General features: G+C 45.7%; 1 protein-coding gene across 1 annotated transcript in view; it reads right to left on the reverse strand.

Moving 5' to 3' along the window:
* The window catches only part of PDE10A (phosphodiesterase 10A), a 226,168-nt gene that overhangs the window by 58,043 nt on the left and 153,174 nt on the right, over positions 1 to 14,951 (reverse strand). The window contains exons 12-16 of the mRNA XM_077761207.1: positions 13,199 to 13,496; positions 12,950 to 13,116; positions 10,686 to 10,828; positions 8,046 to 8,138; positions 5,165 to 5,351 (exon numbers count right to left, since the gene is read on the reverse strand). Of these exons, the coding sequence (XP_077617333.1) occupies positions 5,165 to 5,351; positions 8,046 to 8,138; positions 10,686 to 10,828; positions 12,950 to 13,116; positions 13,199 to 13,496 (888 nt within the window). The remainder of the gene's footprint in view (positions 1 to 5,164; positions 5,352 to 8,045; positions 8,139 to 10,685; positions 10,829 to 12,949; positions 13,117 to 13,198; positions 13,497 to 14,951) is intronic.

Consider the following 14,951-nt stretch of genomic DNA (forward strand, 5'->3'; position numbering starts at 1 on the left):
ACCAGAGAGTACTGCTATACTAAAAAGAGGTAATACACTGTCCAGGGCCAGCACATCAGGCAGTGTTTCTGGTGTATGTTACATGCATTCTGCTGCTGCGTTTTGGCTTCTCGTTCCCACTGGTCAGTCCTTTGCAGAGCTCTTCCTTGTGTGTAGATTTGCTTTGCTTTGTTTGTTGACACATCCTGGAGAAAAATGTGGGGGGGGAAGCCTGATCTCCCCCAAAAAAGAAAAAAATGGAAGGGAGCCAAAAAATAAACCCAGAAAATCAAACAACTTTAAGGCTGATTCCAAAGAAAAAGAAGAAGAAAAGAAAAAAAGAATTAAAAAGCCCGACTGAAAAACAAAGAGAGAGAGAAAGAGAAGAAATGAAAAAAACAAACACGAAACTATGACCCTGATTCCAAAAGTAAAAACGAAGAAGAAAGAAACAAAGAAGAACGAACTGTAGGTGCCGTTGTGAAGCAGTTGATTTTCAGGACACCTGGTGCCTGGAGGGTGCTGGCCGTGCCGGGCTGGAGGAGAGGCCTGTGGCGTTCCTCACAGTCAGTCTGGCCCCCATAAATAAGCAGTTGGCAGGCCCTGGGGAGGGGGTGTCGGTGTAAGCGGGTCCTGCCTCCACTGGGGGCCTGTGTGCTGCACCCGGAAGTCCCACCATGTTGGTGTTGGGGGTAAAATGGTGTCACCCCAATCTGTGGTCCTAGGACAGGGGTCTCACACCCTGCACTGTTGAGGCAGCTTCACAGAACAGCGAGAGCGGGCAGCTCGTCTTGCGCCACAACTGTCTTGCCTTTTATCTTTGGTGCAGGGCTGGGATTCAAACCCAAAGCCTTAAAGCATGGGGCACCGCACGGATGCGCCCCCTCCTCCAGAGCAGAGCCTCTCCACGCTGTGTGGAGTCCTGTCCCTGAGAAACAGCCCCAGCCTGCACAGCGAGAGCAGCCTATGGTGCGGCACCGCTGAAGGCAGCAGGTTCCATTTCCCCTGGCGCACATCTGTCCCCTGTTGACGAAGGGCTTCTGGCTGGCGCCGGCAGGGGCTCTTATCCTTGGGAGGCCAGACACCCTCTCACAAAAGTACTCCAGGAAGGGACTGCCCTCCCCCAGGGTGCCCCGGAGATGCCTCCGCCGCGCTGTACACTCCGGGGCCAGCTCCGTCCTCCCCAGCAGCTCGCTCCACAGCTCCGCCCCAGACAAAGCCATGCACTTCTAGAACCTCAGAGGGTGAGCTCCAAATGCTGTTTGCAAGAGAACTGGGACACTCAGTACTTCTCGCTTTCCCGTCTGTGATCCAGAGAGGTTTTCCCTTTGTGCAAACTTGATGCCACACTTTCTCAATCCCTCCCGCTTTCTCTCTCCCTCCCTTTTGTCTTTCCAGGGAAAGGGTTCCCTTCCCCTCCAAGGCACCATGGTTTCCCCCAATCACTCCCACCTGCCACGCGGTCTCCCTCCACCCGGGGAGGTCCTCCTCTGCCGCCCTGCAGATCAGTCTCCTGGGGCTCTACAATCTGACCTCCACAGAGCTCTGTCTGAGGGGCCAGGAGAACCCAGGGTCCCCCTACTTCTCCGCCATCTTAACTCCTCCCCGGCTCAGCAGAGTTTAAACGGACAGTGACCTTCACGGGACACATGGAAACTTGGATAGATTTTAAGAGGACTGATTTCTACCTCCTTCACTTCCACAAATACACTGACCTAAAAATGACATTTTCCCACCACCTGTTTCAAAATTACACCTTCCTTAAATTGCTCTAGTACAAAAACCTCTAAAAGCAAAGGGAAACATAAAGTATGGTATTAACAAGGTCTAATGATGGTTTCTAAATCTTTCATGAAATATTGATGGTAGATCTAAATAAATTTTCAGCTGATAGATCATTTAAAGTAACTTCTGATGGCAGACTTATCAGCACTTTCTCATATCTTAGCTCAGATGGGAGTTCAAATTAAGAAAAATTGCTAAAATAAAATGCTTTCTACTATGTACTCATTAATGAAAGCAACACTTATGGCTTCCTTAAAAGTAAAAGGGACAAGTGGGTCCTTAAAAGTAAAAGGGACAAGTGGGAATAAAACTGACGCTGAATAGTGGGAGCCAAGTTTTTCAGTGTCGAAGAAGAAAGTTTCAGATGGCAACAAGATGGCTAGAAGGAATCTTGTAGGATAAGAGCAGAGGTACCAATACACATCGCAGGGAAAGAGAGAAAGGGAAAGTGATTCCAGAGGCTTATTTAGGAACTCTCTTCTCTTCCCTGTGAGAGACAGGGAAAGCGTTTCTGAGGAGAACCTGCCGGACAGCACCTTAACCGAATGATAAAGCAAATGTCAACCAACGGACGCGTGCCTGCTAATGGGACCCAATGGGGACACGTCAACCTGTGACGGGCCTGTTAAATTATACCCTTAATGTAATCATGAGGAAACATCAGGCAAGTCCAAATTAAGAAACGTTCTACAAAATAACTGGCCCGTATGCTTTAAAAATACCCAGGGCACGAAAGGCAAAGAGCAAGGAATGGTTCCAGATGAAAGAACATTAAAGAAGTTTGTCATTTAGGGGCGCCTGGGGGGCTCAATCAGTTAAGCGTCTGACTCCTGATTCTGGTTCAGGTCAGGATCTCACAGTTCGTGAAATCAAGCCCCACGTCGAGCTCTGTGCTGACAGCACAGAGCCTGCTTGAGATTCTCTTTCTCTCCTTCCCTCTCTGTCCCTCCTCTCCTCCTCACACACAATCTCTCTCTCAAAATAAATAAAATAAACATAGAACAATAAGTTTGCAGTTTAGATGCCTGGCACATGTCAGGGGCTGAATTTAGTCCCCCAAATGCCTACGCTGAAACCTTACATCTCCAGTACCTCAGGATGTGATGTATTTGGACACAGGGCCTTTAAAGAGGCAATGAGGGTAAAAGGCGGTCAAAGGGTCAGGCCTGAGTTCTGTAGGACATGCGTCCTTCTGAGAAAAGGAGATCAGAGCACAGCCACGCACAGAAGGGGGACCTTACGTAGACAGAGGGAGAAGGTGGCCACCTATAGACCAAGGACAGAGGCCTCAGAAGGCACCAAACTTGCTGACACACTTGGACTTCCCGTTGCCAGAACCGTGGCCAATAACCTTCTGCTGCCCACGCCAGTGAGTCTGTGGTGTGGGCTGTGGCAGCCCTAACACGCCAGTACAGTTCCAACGTGAACTTCTGGACTTTTAAATTCTGCAGAGGGAAAGTAAGATGATGTACTTGTCGTCAGAAAATGCACACAGAAGTATTTGGGAGCTGTGGGACATTTTGTCTAAAACACGCTCTCAGCTATATCAGAGAAATAACGACATCTATGAAGGAGGCAGAGAGAGAGAAGAAAGAATATCAAGGTAAAAACGGTAACATATCAACACTGGGGAGCATGGGTAATGGTATAAGGGAACCTTTGTATAATTTTGTAACTTTGCTTTTGGTCTGAAGTTATTTTCAAATAAAAAGTATAAAAAACTTACACTAAGTTTTGTTTCATTCTAAAAAAGGTACAGTGTATTTATACGTATGTAAACCATTTTTGTGTTAAGTCACAGACATCTCATTAGGATAGAAGAGTTTCCAATAATTTGTATTTTTTTATTTTTGATAATCATTTATCAAAATTTCATAACACAGTTGCTTGCATCACACGTATGCTAATAATGACATATACTACAAGCCAAAATTAACTTTTCACACTTATTATACATGTTTTAGATTATCTTAATAAAAAACACTTTAAAGCATAAAATGTATTACATTAGGTCAAATGTCTGTGGGTACAGAAATACATATTCTGAGAGAGAAAGAATGCTAATATTCCCAATGGTAAGAGCTTATAGTTGTGTATTTAAATGGACTATAATGGTTCTCAAGTGGCTACAATAGTTAGATTCCATTGGAAACATAAAAAAAAAAACAATAAAAATCAATATTAAGAATTTATTAGAAATTATATTCTCTGCAACCTCTTTAAAAGTGTTTTATTTGAGGGGGGTGGGCAGAGAGAGAGGGAGACAGAGAATCCCAAGCAGGCTCTGCGCTGTCTGTGCAGAGCCCGACGCAGGCCTTGAACTCACAAACTGTGAGATTAGGACCTGAACCGGAATCAAGACTTGGGCATGTAACCAATGGAGCCGCCCAGAGGCACCCCCTCTGCAACTTTTAAACTAAACAACACAAATGTAAGCCTGTCAATATATATTTTTTTTTATGAGAAATACAGCTACAGAAAGTGTTTAAAGCAGAAAGTATTTAACCGCCGTGCTCATGTGTTTCTGATGAACTAAGTGATAGGAAAGGTCCCCATGAGAGAGCACAGGGTGACGCAGGGGGGACGGGTGTTCTCACTAAGCAGCGCTAAATGAGCCGCACATGTTTGTCCTTCTTCTCCAGAGTACTATTTTTGGCCACTTCTGTTCCTCATTGTCTCAGCTGTCTCCATCAACTGTGCAGTTGGTCCTGTGGAACTCAAGGTTCTAGTTCCAAAAAGGACACTCTTCAACATTAGTGAGGTGGTAACTTCCATTTGCATTGGTTTAGCTTTGTAAAAGGTTAATAAAAATTTCCCGGACTTTTAAATGTCAGCCATCACTAAAGGATTCTTAGTTTCCCTAATACCGAATGTTGATCTCAACTGGTTTAAAGTCAACAAAGATGGTGACCGGGGCCCACGTGCTGTGGGGTCAAGTGAGCTGCCCCCTAATGTGACTGCTGTGCTGAGAGGCCCCCCCTGCGTTTGCACGAGGGAGCCTGGCCCACGTGGTGTCCGCCCCGGAGTCACCTCCATCTTTGGTACGAGACTCTCAAAGGCAGTACGTGTGTACCACGACAGCGACCTCTTCCTTCCTTATGTCAGTAGATACCGCAACAGGTACACCTCACATGGGAACATTTTACCTTTACATAACCTCGTTTTTGTTTTTAACAAAACAAATTTTAAATTCACCTTGAGACAAATGCAAACTATTAGAGGATTTTTTTTCCAAAGCATTTTAAGAGATCTGAAATATATACAACCAGGAACCACTTTTCTGGGTTATGAAGGAAATGCTGGGGGTAAAAAAAACCAATCTTTCAACTACGTGACCTAAAAGGTTTTCCAACTGATACCGAGCAGTAGAAAAGATATTTAAAAAATTGGCGTCACTCACATTGGCACAGTGTAAGGCTAGCGCGCAGAAGACCGCAAACATCTTGAAGTTGTTCTCGTCCGTTTTCGAGAAGGCGCTGCCGCTCAGCTTGTTGACCATCTGCACCACACCGATGACACTCCCCCGACTCACGATGGGCATGCATAGTATGTTCCGCGTGGTGTATCCTGTGTACAAGTCCACTTCTCTGCGGTAGCGTTCGAGAGCGAAATGACAGACACACGCACACACACACAGAAGAAAGTATAGCTTCCGTCATAAGTCTCAACTGAGTTCTGCAACTTACGCGTCTCCCTTAACAACAAATTGTAACGGGGCCGATTAGCTTCTCAATTCAAGGACAATGTGACATTTGAAAGTATTGCGCTAAAATCTTTGGAAACACATCCTAACCAATTTGTTCTTGTATTTTCCAGCGTTTTTCAGAACAGTCTCGAGGAGGCTTTCGGTTTATGATCCAGTGTTAAGTATCCAGGATTGTTAAGTAAACACAGACAGACTAGATGCAGAAGAGAAATATAATAAATTCTGTAAAATAACATGTTCCTTTGAACTCGGTCATGGGTTATGAGAGAGGTAACTTGCTAATCAACAAACTTCAATAGGGGTTATCACCTTAAAACTTTAGTGCCGGTGTCGGCACGCTGCAGCCTATGGGCCAAACCAGCCCTCTGCTGTTTTGTTACATTTTTATTTTTTTAATGTTTATTTATTTTAGAGAGAGAGAGAGAACAAGAGAGACAGGGGAGGGGCAGAAAGAGAGGGAGAGAGAGAGAATCCCAAGCAGGCTCCATGCTGTCAATGCAGAGCCTGAGGTGGCGCTCGAACTCACGAACCTTGAGATCATGACCTGAGCCAAAATCAAGAGTCAGACGCATAACCGACTGAGGCCCCCAGGCGCCCCTGTTAACAGTGTTAGTGGGACTCAACGGCATGGTTCCTGAATGGATTGCGGCAGCCCTGCAGCACAGCTGACTCGTGACAGAGACGTTATGGACCCAAACGCTTACTATCTGATCCTCCACAGAAAATGTTTGCTGCCTCCTGATTGAGAGAAACTATTTTTGGCAACTAGGACTCGGTTCCACAGACACAACCAGACAGCTCAGGGCAGTCACTGAGACGGCCGTCACTCATGCCTGGCAACCCGCGCTCAGGGTAATGCTTTGAGACTGATCCGTGCTGCAGCAAGTCCCAAGGCACCAATGGTCCGGTGCCTCTCCTTCTGTATTCCGGGGTATGGAATCTACCATGTTTTCTTTATCTGCTCACCAGTTAATGGATATTAGTGTCTGTTAACAGTTAGTTTTTTTGGCCATCATGAAAAATGCCGTTTTGAAGATGTGCAGACAAATCTCTGTGTAGACAGGTGTTGTTTTTCTGGATCCATCGGAGAGGAGCTGATTGGGCACAGTGAGCATATGTGTAACTCTACAAGAAACGGCAGACCTGTTCTCCATCGTGGCTGCACCGTTAGCCACTCCCGTCAGCAAAGCCGCAGAGCCCCGGCTTTCCCACGTCCGTGCCACGCATGCCACTGCCACTCGTTAACAACTGTGTCTGTCCGCGTCGCCGTCTAACAAGATCTCATCATCAAATTCTATTTCCCTCACATCGGGCACCTTTCATGTGTCTGATGGTCATTCGTGTATCTTCTTTTGTGAAATGCTTGTTAAAATTTTGGGTTCTGTTTATTACATTAGGTTATCCTACATCTATCCTAATATCGCTCATATTGTCCTATGGCAGAGCTGTTTACATATTCCGGAGCCGGTATTTTGTCAGATACATGCTTTGCAAATATTTTCTCACAATCTGTTGCTTGCCTTTTCAAGTTCTTAAAAGTCGACCCATAAAATTTTTATCTAACAGTTTTACAAATAAGGATATATAAATATTTTCAATAAACACTAACATAAGTTTGGATTTTTGGAAAACCGAGATTTTCTGCAGGCTCTTAATTTATTGATAAAATGTATTAGTAAGATATAATTGTGTTTATATACAAGTTGCACATCTCTGGCATTAATCAAATTTCTGAAAAACATTCTGACTGCTTATTTATTTAATCGCCTCTTAAAGTAAACCAAATGTTTGGATTCACAGAACACTACTGCCAAAGTATTTGGCCTACTACTACTCCCTACCAGTTGCAGCGTCAGTCCAGAGACTTTCATTTTCTAAGATTTATTAGAATCAGATTATAAAATTTGGCTTCTATTTCTCCAAAGAAACTCAAAAACAAAATAAAAAGCCTTTATGAGCCATCTAATATCCAGCTTTAATCATCTCCAGTAAAAGCGGCAATCCACGGAGCTCCCGCTTTGTGTCTGTTAAAGTTGCCAGATCTCTTGTGTATTTTCTCTGATTTCAGACACACACACACCCGTTACAAAACAGGCATCACTGTACCATTTTAAAGGTGAGAAAACTGAGACTCTGAGGGATTAAGTAACTCAGTGCAGGTCGCTACAGAGTTAATAAACGACGGGACAGGGGGTCCAAGACGGGCACTTTCATCAGGAGGCGTTACTGCCGTGTAAGGAACAGTGTCATGGAGAATGTGTCCAGGACAAAATGACACCAGCGCCGTAAGAACGAAAGCAGCCTTACAAGTTTAAACTGCTCCTGTATAAATAAATGCTTCTATCACATTTTAATCTCCTATAGCTGGATACCATTAACGGTTTAGAGTCCACCATTTTATAAATATCTGAAAACACGGAGGACTGATAACAGAGTTGGCTGGAAGAGAGTGTCACAGAGCGCCCGCGAGGAAGGACCTACTGGCGCTGGTACGTGGGCACCTGGGGCGCATGAGCACACAGGCTGCAGCCGAGCGGGACGTGACAGGTGGACAGGGCCGGGCACTGTTTCTTACCTGTTGAAGCGTGGGTCCGCATAGGCGTCTGGAATGTTCAGGACCTCCCCCGTTCTCGCCACCTGACCCGCAATTCCTTTCTCAATTGAAAATCTGCAGACAGAAGAGAGAAGGACATGCTACTTAAAATACAGATGCTGTAAAGTAACCTGGAACATTTCACCACCACTAAATAGTAAACAGACAGGGTTGTTTTATTTTAAATCCTTGCACTAATTTTACATTTACATATTCAAAACCACCTTATTATGACATAAGACTGAAAGGTAAAGTAGAAAACCGCTGCACAGGCATCACTGGAGAAGCTTGTTTTAGGATATAATCCACCATATATTAAGTTATACTGGATAACAAGTTGAAACTGAAAAATTATCTCATGGTTGCCTCTCATGACCAGTAATAATCTTTAATATTTGCAAAATACCTTCTAATTTATAAGACACTTCAACGTAACTTTGCTTTAATTATTTATTTATTTATTTATTTTACAATTCAGTCTTTTATTTTATTTATTTATTTTTTTACAAATAGTTTATTGTCAAATTAGTTTCCACATAATTATTTATTTATTTTTAAGTAGGCTCTATGCCCAATATAGGGCTTGAGCTCATGACTCTGACATCAAGAGCCTCACGCTCTACTGACTGAGCCAGCCAGGTGCTCTTGAACATAAATTTTCTTAACTAATTCTCATTGTGGTGTGAATGGAAGGCCATATGGGTCCAGTAACTCGTCAGTATTCCTGAAATAATAGTGGCGCAAGAGCCACCAGAAAGTATGTCTCCGCCAGTGTGCTTCCCCCCGCGCCACATGTGTGAACAAACTCACGGGTTATGTGTGAGTTCACGTCCAGCTCAAGATACTATGCCGGACTAGGACATTTGTAACACAAGCACTATATAAACATAACACAATTTACAACTTCTAGAACCTTTAATTTTCTAATTTGTCAAATTTAAAAACAGTCAAAATGCAAGCTTTATCTGATAATAGCTAATTATGTTTTGATATATCAGCATTTTCTTTTATAAATATATTCCCGGTTTATAGTTTTCTCATCCTAATATCATAATTCATACACTCCTTTCATAATCAGTTAAGAAAGATGTCTATTGTGCACAGTATCTACAGATTTCAGTAGCTTGAAAATAATTTTCGTGACGTTATGCTTTCAACATTACAGAAAATAACTATTACTGAAATAAAAGTCAACTTTAAGGATGTTCCCTAAGGGAAAAATCAAAAGACTGTCAACACAAACAAGAAGGAACTTTCTTAAAACAGCAAAATATGAACCCAACATTGCATAAAAAGCAAGCTCTTTTCGTCCTGGTTTTCTTGTGTTTCGAACAGCACGGACAGAACAAATCAGATTGCTGTAAGAAAAGAGGATTAGGACCATTTCACGGCTTATGCCTCGTTTTCCTGCCTGGCTGTCTCGTTCAGGGGAAGCCCTAGCAAGGCGGGTGCTCGCGTGAACGGCTGGCACCAGCGGGTCAGCGGCGTCAGCCGCGGCAAGCACGTCCCCCTTGCTATCTCCCCCACGCCTGTCTGCACAAGTTCGAGCCACGGTCTGCAAAAGGCGATCAGTACCAGCACCGCTAAGGAACACCGAACCTTCCAGCAGGAGAACTTACTTTGCCTAAACGACGACATGCAGACTGATTTACTGAGGTCTAAGAAGCACATACACCAGAAATAAAACATGTAAAAATAAAAAAAATCTGAATTCGGAGTTCCGTGAGTGTGGAATGTAGGACCCAGCCCAGAACGGGACGTGCCTGGTGGCGGGCGGCGGTGATGCCTGGCTGGGGGCCACGCTCCTGTTTCTATCACTTCTGCTTGGCTCTCTCACGCCACAGGCCGAAGAAGAGCAACTCTTAATTAACAAGGAGCAGTGTTTGGCTGCAGTGTTGTAAGTCCCAAAGTACTTTGCGTTTTCATGTGGAAAAACGGTTGAACAGGACACATAAGCAAAAGGGATGCAAATGTTCAAAAAAAAAAAAAAAAGAGCCAACGTCTGAATGTCGGTGACAGTGCTCCTCGTAGCTGTCCAGGTTGGGACCCGACTGAGCAAGCGTGCCTCGACCAGGCAGGCTCCATTCTGTCCGTGTGAGTGACAGCAGCCGCGAGGGAGGGAACAGAGAGGGCTTCGGGCTCCGGACGCCGCGGAGCTGTGCTCTCTGACGGGGACACCCGCGGCCCAGCTACTGAGGAGCGCGGCCGAGTCATGCCATCTATGAGGTCCCTCTGCGCTGGGGTCAGGACTCCGACAGCCCCGTCGGCCGGGAAGGGGTGGGGGCAAGGCCGCCCGGCGCCCGCACACAGGACCTGCGGCTCCAGCGGGATGTCCCTTTACCTACCTGGGAGCACTAGTAAGTTTTTCCACCATGATTTCCAAAAGGACCGCCTCCGGAAGACGGCATTTCCAGGAGTGACGCTAAAGCTTCCCAGGCGCGGTTTCGCTGGCTGCAATGTCATTCCCAGAAGTACTACCTTCAGGAGGCGGGTCCTGGTGGGAATGATATCACAGTATGACAAGTACTGTCAGCACACCTGTGAACAGGCACAGAAAGGTGGGTCACGGAACACCTGCGCAGCCGCACTCACAGCGTACGGACGCTCTACTCCTAGCTGTACCTGATCTCTTTGGTCTTCTTGAAGATGGGCTTTCCTTCCTTTTCCTCTCCGATATCAAAAAGGTCTGAATATAACTCCTTGTTCTTATGGTCCACCTGGAAAAGTGCGCAACGGTCTGCATTCACCAGGTTTTTTGCATATATCTAAAGACAAACGATAAAACAAGAGTCAGCCAATGGGAAATCTAGAGTTTAAAGGCAAACTTCATCAGACATAAATATAAATGTCAGCCGATCGATACTCAAGTGGGGTGGAAAATGAGCACTGTGACTAAATAAGTGTGAGTACGTAAATATGCTGTTCTCAGGCTGACACCAGCCACCGTCGATATGGACAAACGCATCGCTGCCCTGCACGCACGCCGTGGGGCTGAAGGCTCAAACACTACACAAGGCTCGTGTGCGCTGGAACATAGCTACTGGCCCCGCCCCCAGAGCCCTTCTCTCACCCCCATTTACTTTGTCATTCACTTGTTCATCAATTTCTTTCCACAATTACTTCTTTAACGCCTAACATATCCCACTGACTCTGGCGGGTCGGGACTATAGTTTGAGAATTCCAGCAACCTCAGCCCCCCAGATTTTAGACATGAAACTATTCCTCGGAGAAAAAGAGCTGATTCTCAGAGAAAAAAGCCATTACAAAGTCTATGCAAGAGGGACATGGGCCACCTTGTGGCCACAGGAACATATATAATCTCATGTAAAACTACTTTATCAATTTAATGAAAAGAACTCAGCGTGGGTTCATCCTCATATTATACACTGGTCTTTATAAGTTGTACTCATTCACTGAGTCCAGCTGTGCCACAGACTGACTTTACTGCGTATGAAGATTATGAGAACTTAACAGTTTGTCTCTTTCCATTAGCCTGAGTTCTGGAACAGCAGAAACTGCTTCTTTTCCCCGTAGTATTGCAAATGCCCAGCACCAGGCCTCGAGTAGAGGTCAGCTACCCAAAGTCCATCAGCCAAATCTAGCCCATTGCCTGTTTTTACAAATAAAGTTTTATTGGGAAAGAACTATGTTCATTCCTTTACGCATTGTTTAAGGCTGCTACAGTAGCAGAGCTGAGTGTCTGCAGTAGGGTATGGCCCATGAAGCATCAAACTTTACCATCTGACCCTTTACAAGAAAGGTTTGCCAATCCTTAGGTTAGAACATATAAGACTTCCAGAACCTATGAAGTCTCAATAAATATTTGAGGAATGATGAATGACATAAGTCAGGGAGACAGTAATGGGACTGTATTTTGGCAAACAGAAGAGTCACCCATTTTACTGCAAACCCATGGGATCTTGAATTATTAAATAATAATAATGGCCCTGCAGGATTAGAGATTACATTATGAAAAGCAAAAATACATACTCGTGCCTAGGTCATGTTAATTGCTTAAGACTTTGGCACATATTTACATTAATAATTATAAAAATCTACACAGCATGGACAACTTTCTGGAAAAGCGAGGTGAGAAGTATTTGAAAAATGTAAACAGAAACACAGTAAGAGGGCACCTGGTGGGGCGGCTGTGGAAAGAGGAGGGTCACCCCACTCTTGGTTTCGGCTCAGGTCGTGATCTCACAGTTCGTGAGACTGAGCCCTGTGTTGGGCTCTGAGCTGATAGCACAGAGCGTGCTTGGGATTCGCTCTCTCTTCCTCTCTTTCTCTGCCCCTTCCTCATTCTGTCTCTTTCTCTCAAAATAAATAAATAAACATTAAAAAAATGAAACAGAATAATACAGACAATTGAAAAGTTGTCAAAGAATTATCCCCATAAAAGGCATCAGGCTCAAATGATTTCAAATATGAATTACTTAAGAATCTTCAATAAATTATTTCCATCCTATGTTCAGAAAGAACATAACCTTTTCAGTTATTTTAGAACCCCTGTTATGCCAGAGATACTGAAAATGGACAAAGATACTAGAAAAAAGCAAATCACAGACCAGTTTACCTTGGAACCCGGAGAACACTCATAAATAAAAATGTTAGCAAATCAGACTTAGGAATTAACATATTACAATATTTAAAGACTATTCAGAACTGTTCAGCATCATAAACTCTATTATTTCATAACAGCACTAAAATAAAGGAAAAGACCGTACACTTATCTTCATAGTTGTCAAAAATGCACGTGATGCAATTTAGGCATCATTCATGATGCAAACTGGTCAAATGAAATAGAGGAATACATCCATTTGCACGTATGTGTATGCACACACCTGTACCCTAAGCCCCTACAATGCCCAGCTCTGACAACCAACAGGGCCACACTCGGTGGGGACCCGGACACTTTCCTGAAAGGGCTCACACGCACACTCACACGCCTCGGGTTCCAGCGCAAAGGCAGCAGCTGGAGAAGCTCCTGAAAACGTACCTGAAGGAGGTTTGTTTGCTAATCTTAAAGTGTCTGCCAGGCGGGCAGGACCCTCTGGGGGCACAACAGGGCTGGTGCCATTTCTGCACTCCTGTTCCCTTAACAGTGCTGGTGGGCACTGCCCTCAGCCTCCTACTACAGCCGCTGGGGGCCTGCAGCCCACACAGGGGCCTCCCTGACAGCTGCCTCCGGTGGCCGGAGTGGGGGAGCGGCCGCGCTCCCAGGGCCCACAGGACTGGGGCGGGGACAGCGTCCCGGGGCCCACAGGACTGGGGTGGGGACAGCGTCCCGGGGCCCACAGGACGGGGGGGGACAGCGTCCCGGGGCCCACAGGACGGGGGGGTGACTGCGTCCCGGGGCCCACAGGACTGGGGGGGGACAGCGTCCCGGGGCCCACAGGACTGGGGGGTGACTGCGTCCCGGGGCCCACAGGACTGGGGGGGGACAGCGTCCCGGGGCCCACAGGACGGGGGGGGACAGCGTCCCGGGGCCCACAGGACTGTGACAATTAAAGCTACCTGCCTCCCCCGACCCCTGACCTCAGGCACTACGCCCACAGCAGACTGCAACACACCCTAGTCTTCCTGTGAAAAAGGCCTACATACTCGTCCTGGAGCTTCGACCCGACGAGCCCACACGGGTTTGCACACATCGGGAGGCTACAGCCCCAGGGGAAGCTGGGTGAGGACGCCATCCCTGTGCTCTCCTTGGCCTTGCCGCAGCTCACCAGTGCCTCTCAGAAAGGAGCTCATATGCTCGGCTGCAGCCCCAGGCTTTACAAATGTCACCCGGGAGACACCTCCAGTTACCTGCTCTGGAGGCCAGCTTCGCAACTGTGGCCCATGCACGGTCGTGTGTACATTTACATACTTTAAAACCTGCTGCCTGACATGCTCCTTCTAATCAGCCAGAAACGAGGTGCTGACTGAGACCCTTCCCTGTGCACACTCTAAGGGCTTGGCACACCCAGAGCAACAGGGACCTATCAAGGATAAATCTGGCTGCGCAGATGAGCATAAAGGTGTGAAAGACCATCCAGCACCAGGGCAAGCTGAGGGTCACTGCCTACACAAGGCCATCCTTCAAGGCTGGGAGACACGGCTGTCTCACCCAACATAGAGAAACAAGACAGAGACGGGGTGCCTGGGTGACTCAGTCGGTTGAGCATCCAACGTTAGCTCAGGTCATGATCCTATGGTTTGAGTTTGAACCCCGCGTCGGGCTCTGTGCTGACAGCTCGGAGCCTGGAGCGGCTTCAGATTCTGTCTCTCTCTCTCTCTCTCTCTGCCCCTCCCCCACTCACACTCTGTCTGTCTCCTTCTCTCTCAAAAATAAACAAATATTTAAAAAAAAAAGGAAAACAAACAGAGTTGAGCAAAATAAAGAAAATAAAGGGTATGTTCCAAACAAAGGAGCAAGATAAAACCTCAGGAAAAGGAACTAATGAAAACGGAGATCAGTAACTTACCTGATAGAACTCAAAGTCGGTCGTAAAGATGCTCGCCAAACACGCAGAGGAGAGGAATGACAACACACTCAATGATAAAAGGCTGAGAGCTTTTCCTCTAAGATCAGGATGCCACTCTCACTGCTCTTGTTCAACAGAGTGTTAGAAGTTCTAACCAGAACAGTGAGGTACGAGAGAGAAAGAAACGGCATCCACATTTGATAAAAAGAAGTAAAACGGATGTGATTTTATAGAGAGAAAACCCTAAAGACTCCACATGCACAAACAGAAACCTTTTAAAACTAATGAACAAATTCAGTCAAGTTGCACGGTGTAAAATGAACATACAGAAATCTGTTGCATTTCTATATATTAATAAACTATTGGAAACAAAAATTAAGAAAACAGTCCCATTTACAATTGCATCAAAAGAATAAAATAC

The sequence above is a fragment of the Crocuta crocuta genome, unplaced genomic scaffold (assembly GCF_008692635.1).
Source record: "Crocuta crocuta isolate KB4526 unplaced genomic scaffold, BGI_CrCroc_1.0 scaffold455, whole genome shotgun sequence".
NCBI lineage: Eukaryota > Metazoa > Chordata > Mammalia > Carnivora > Hyaenidae > Crocuta > Crocuta crocuta.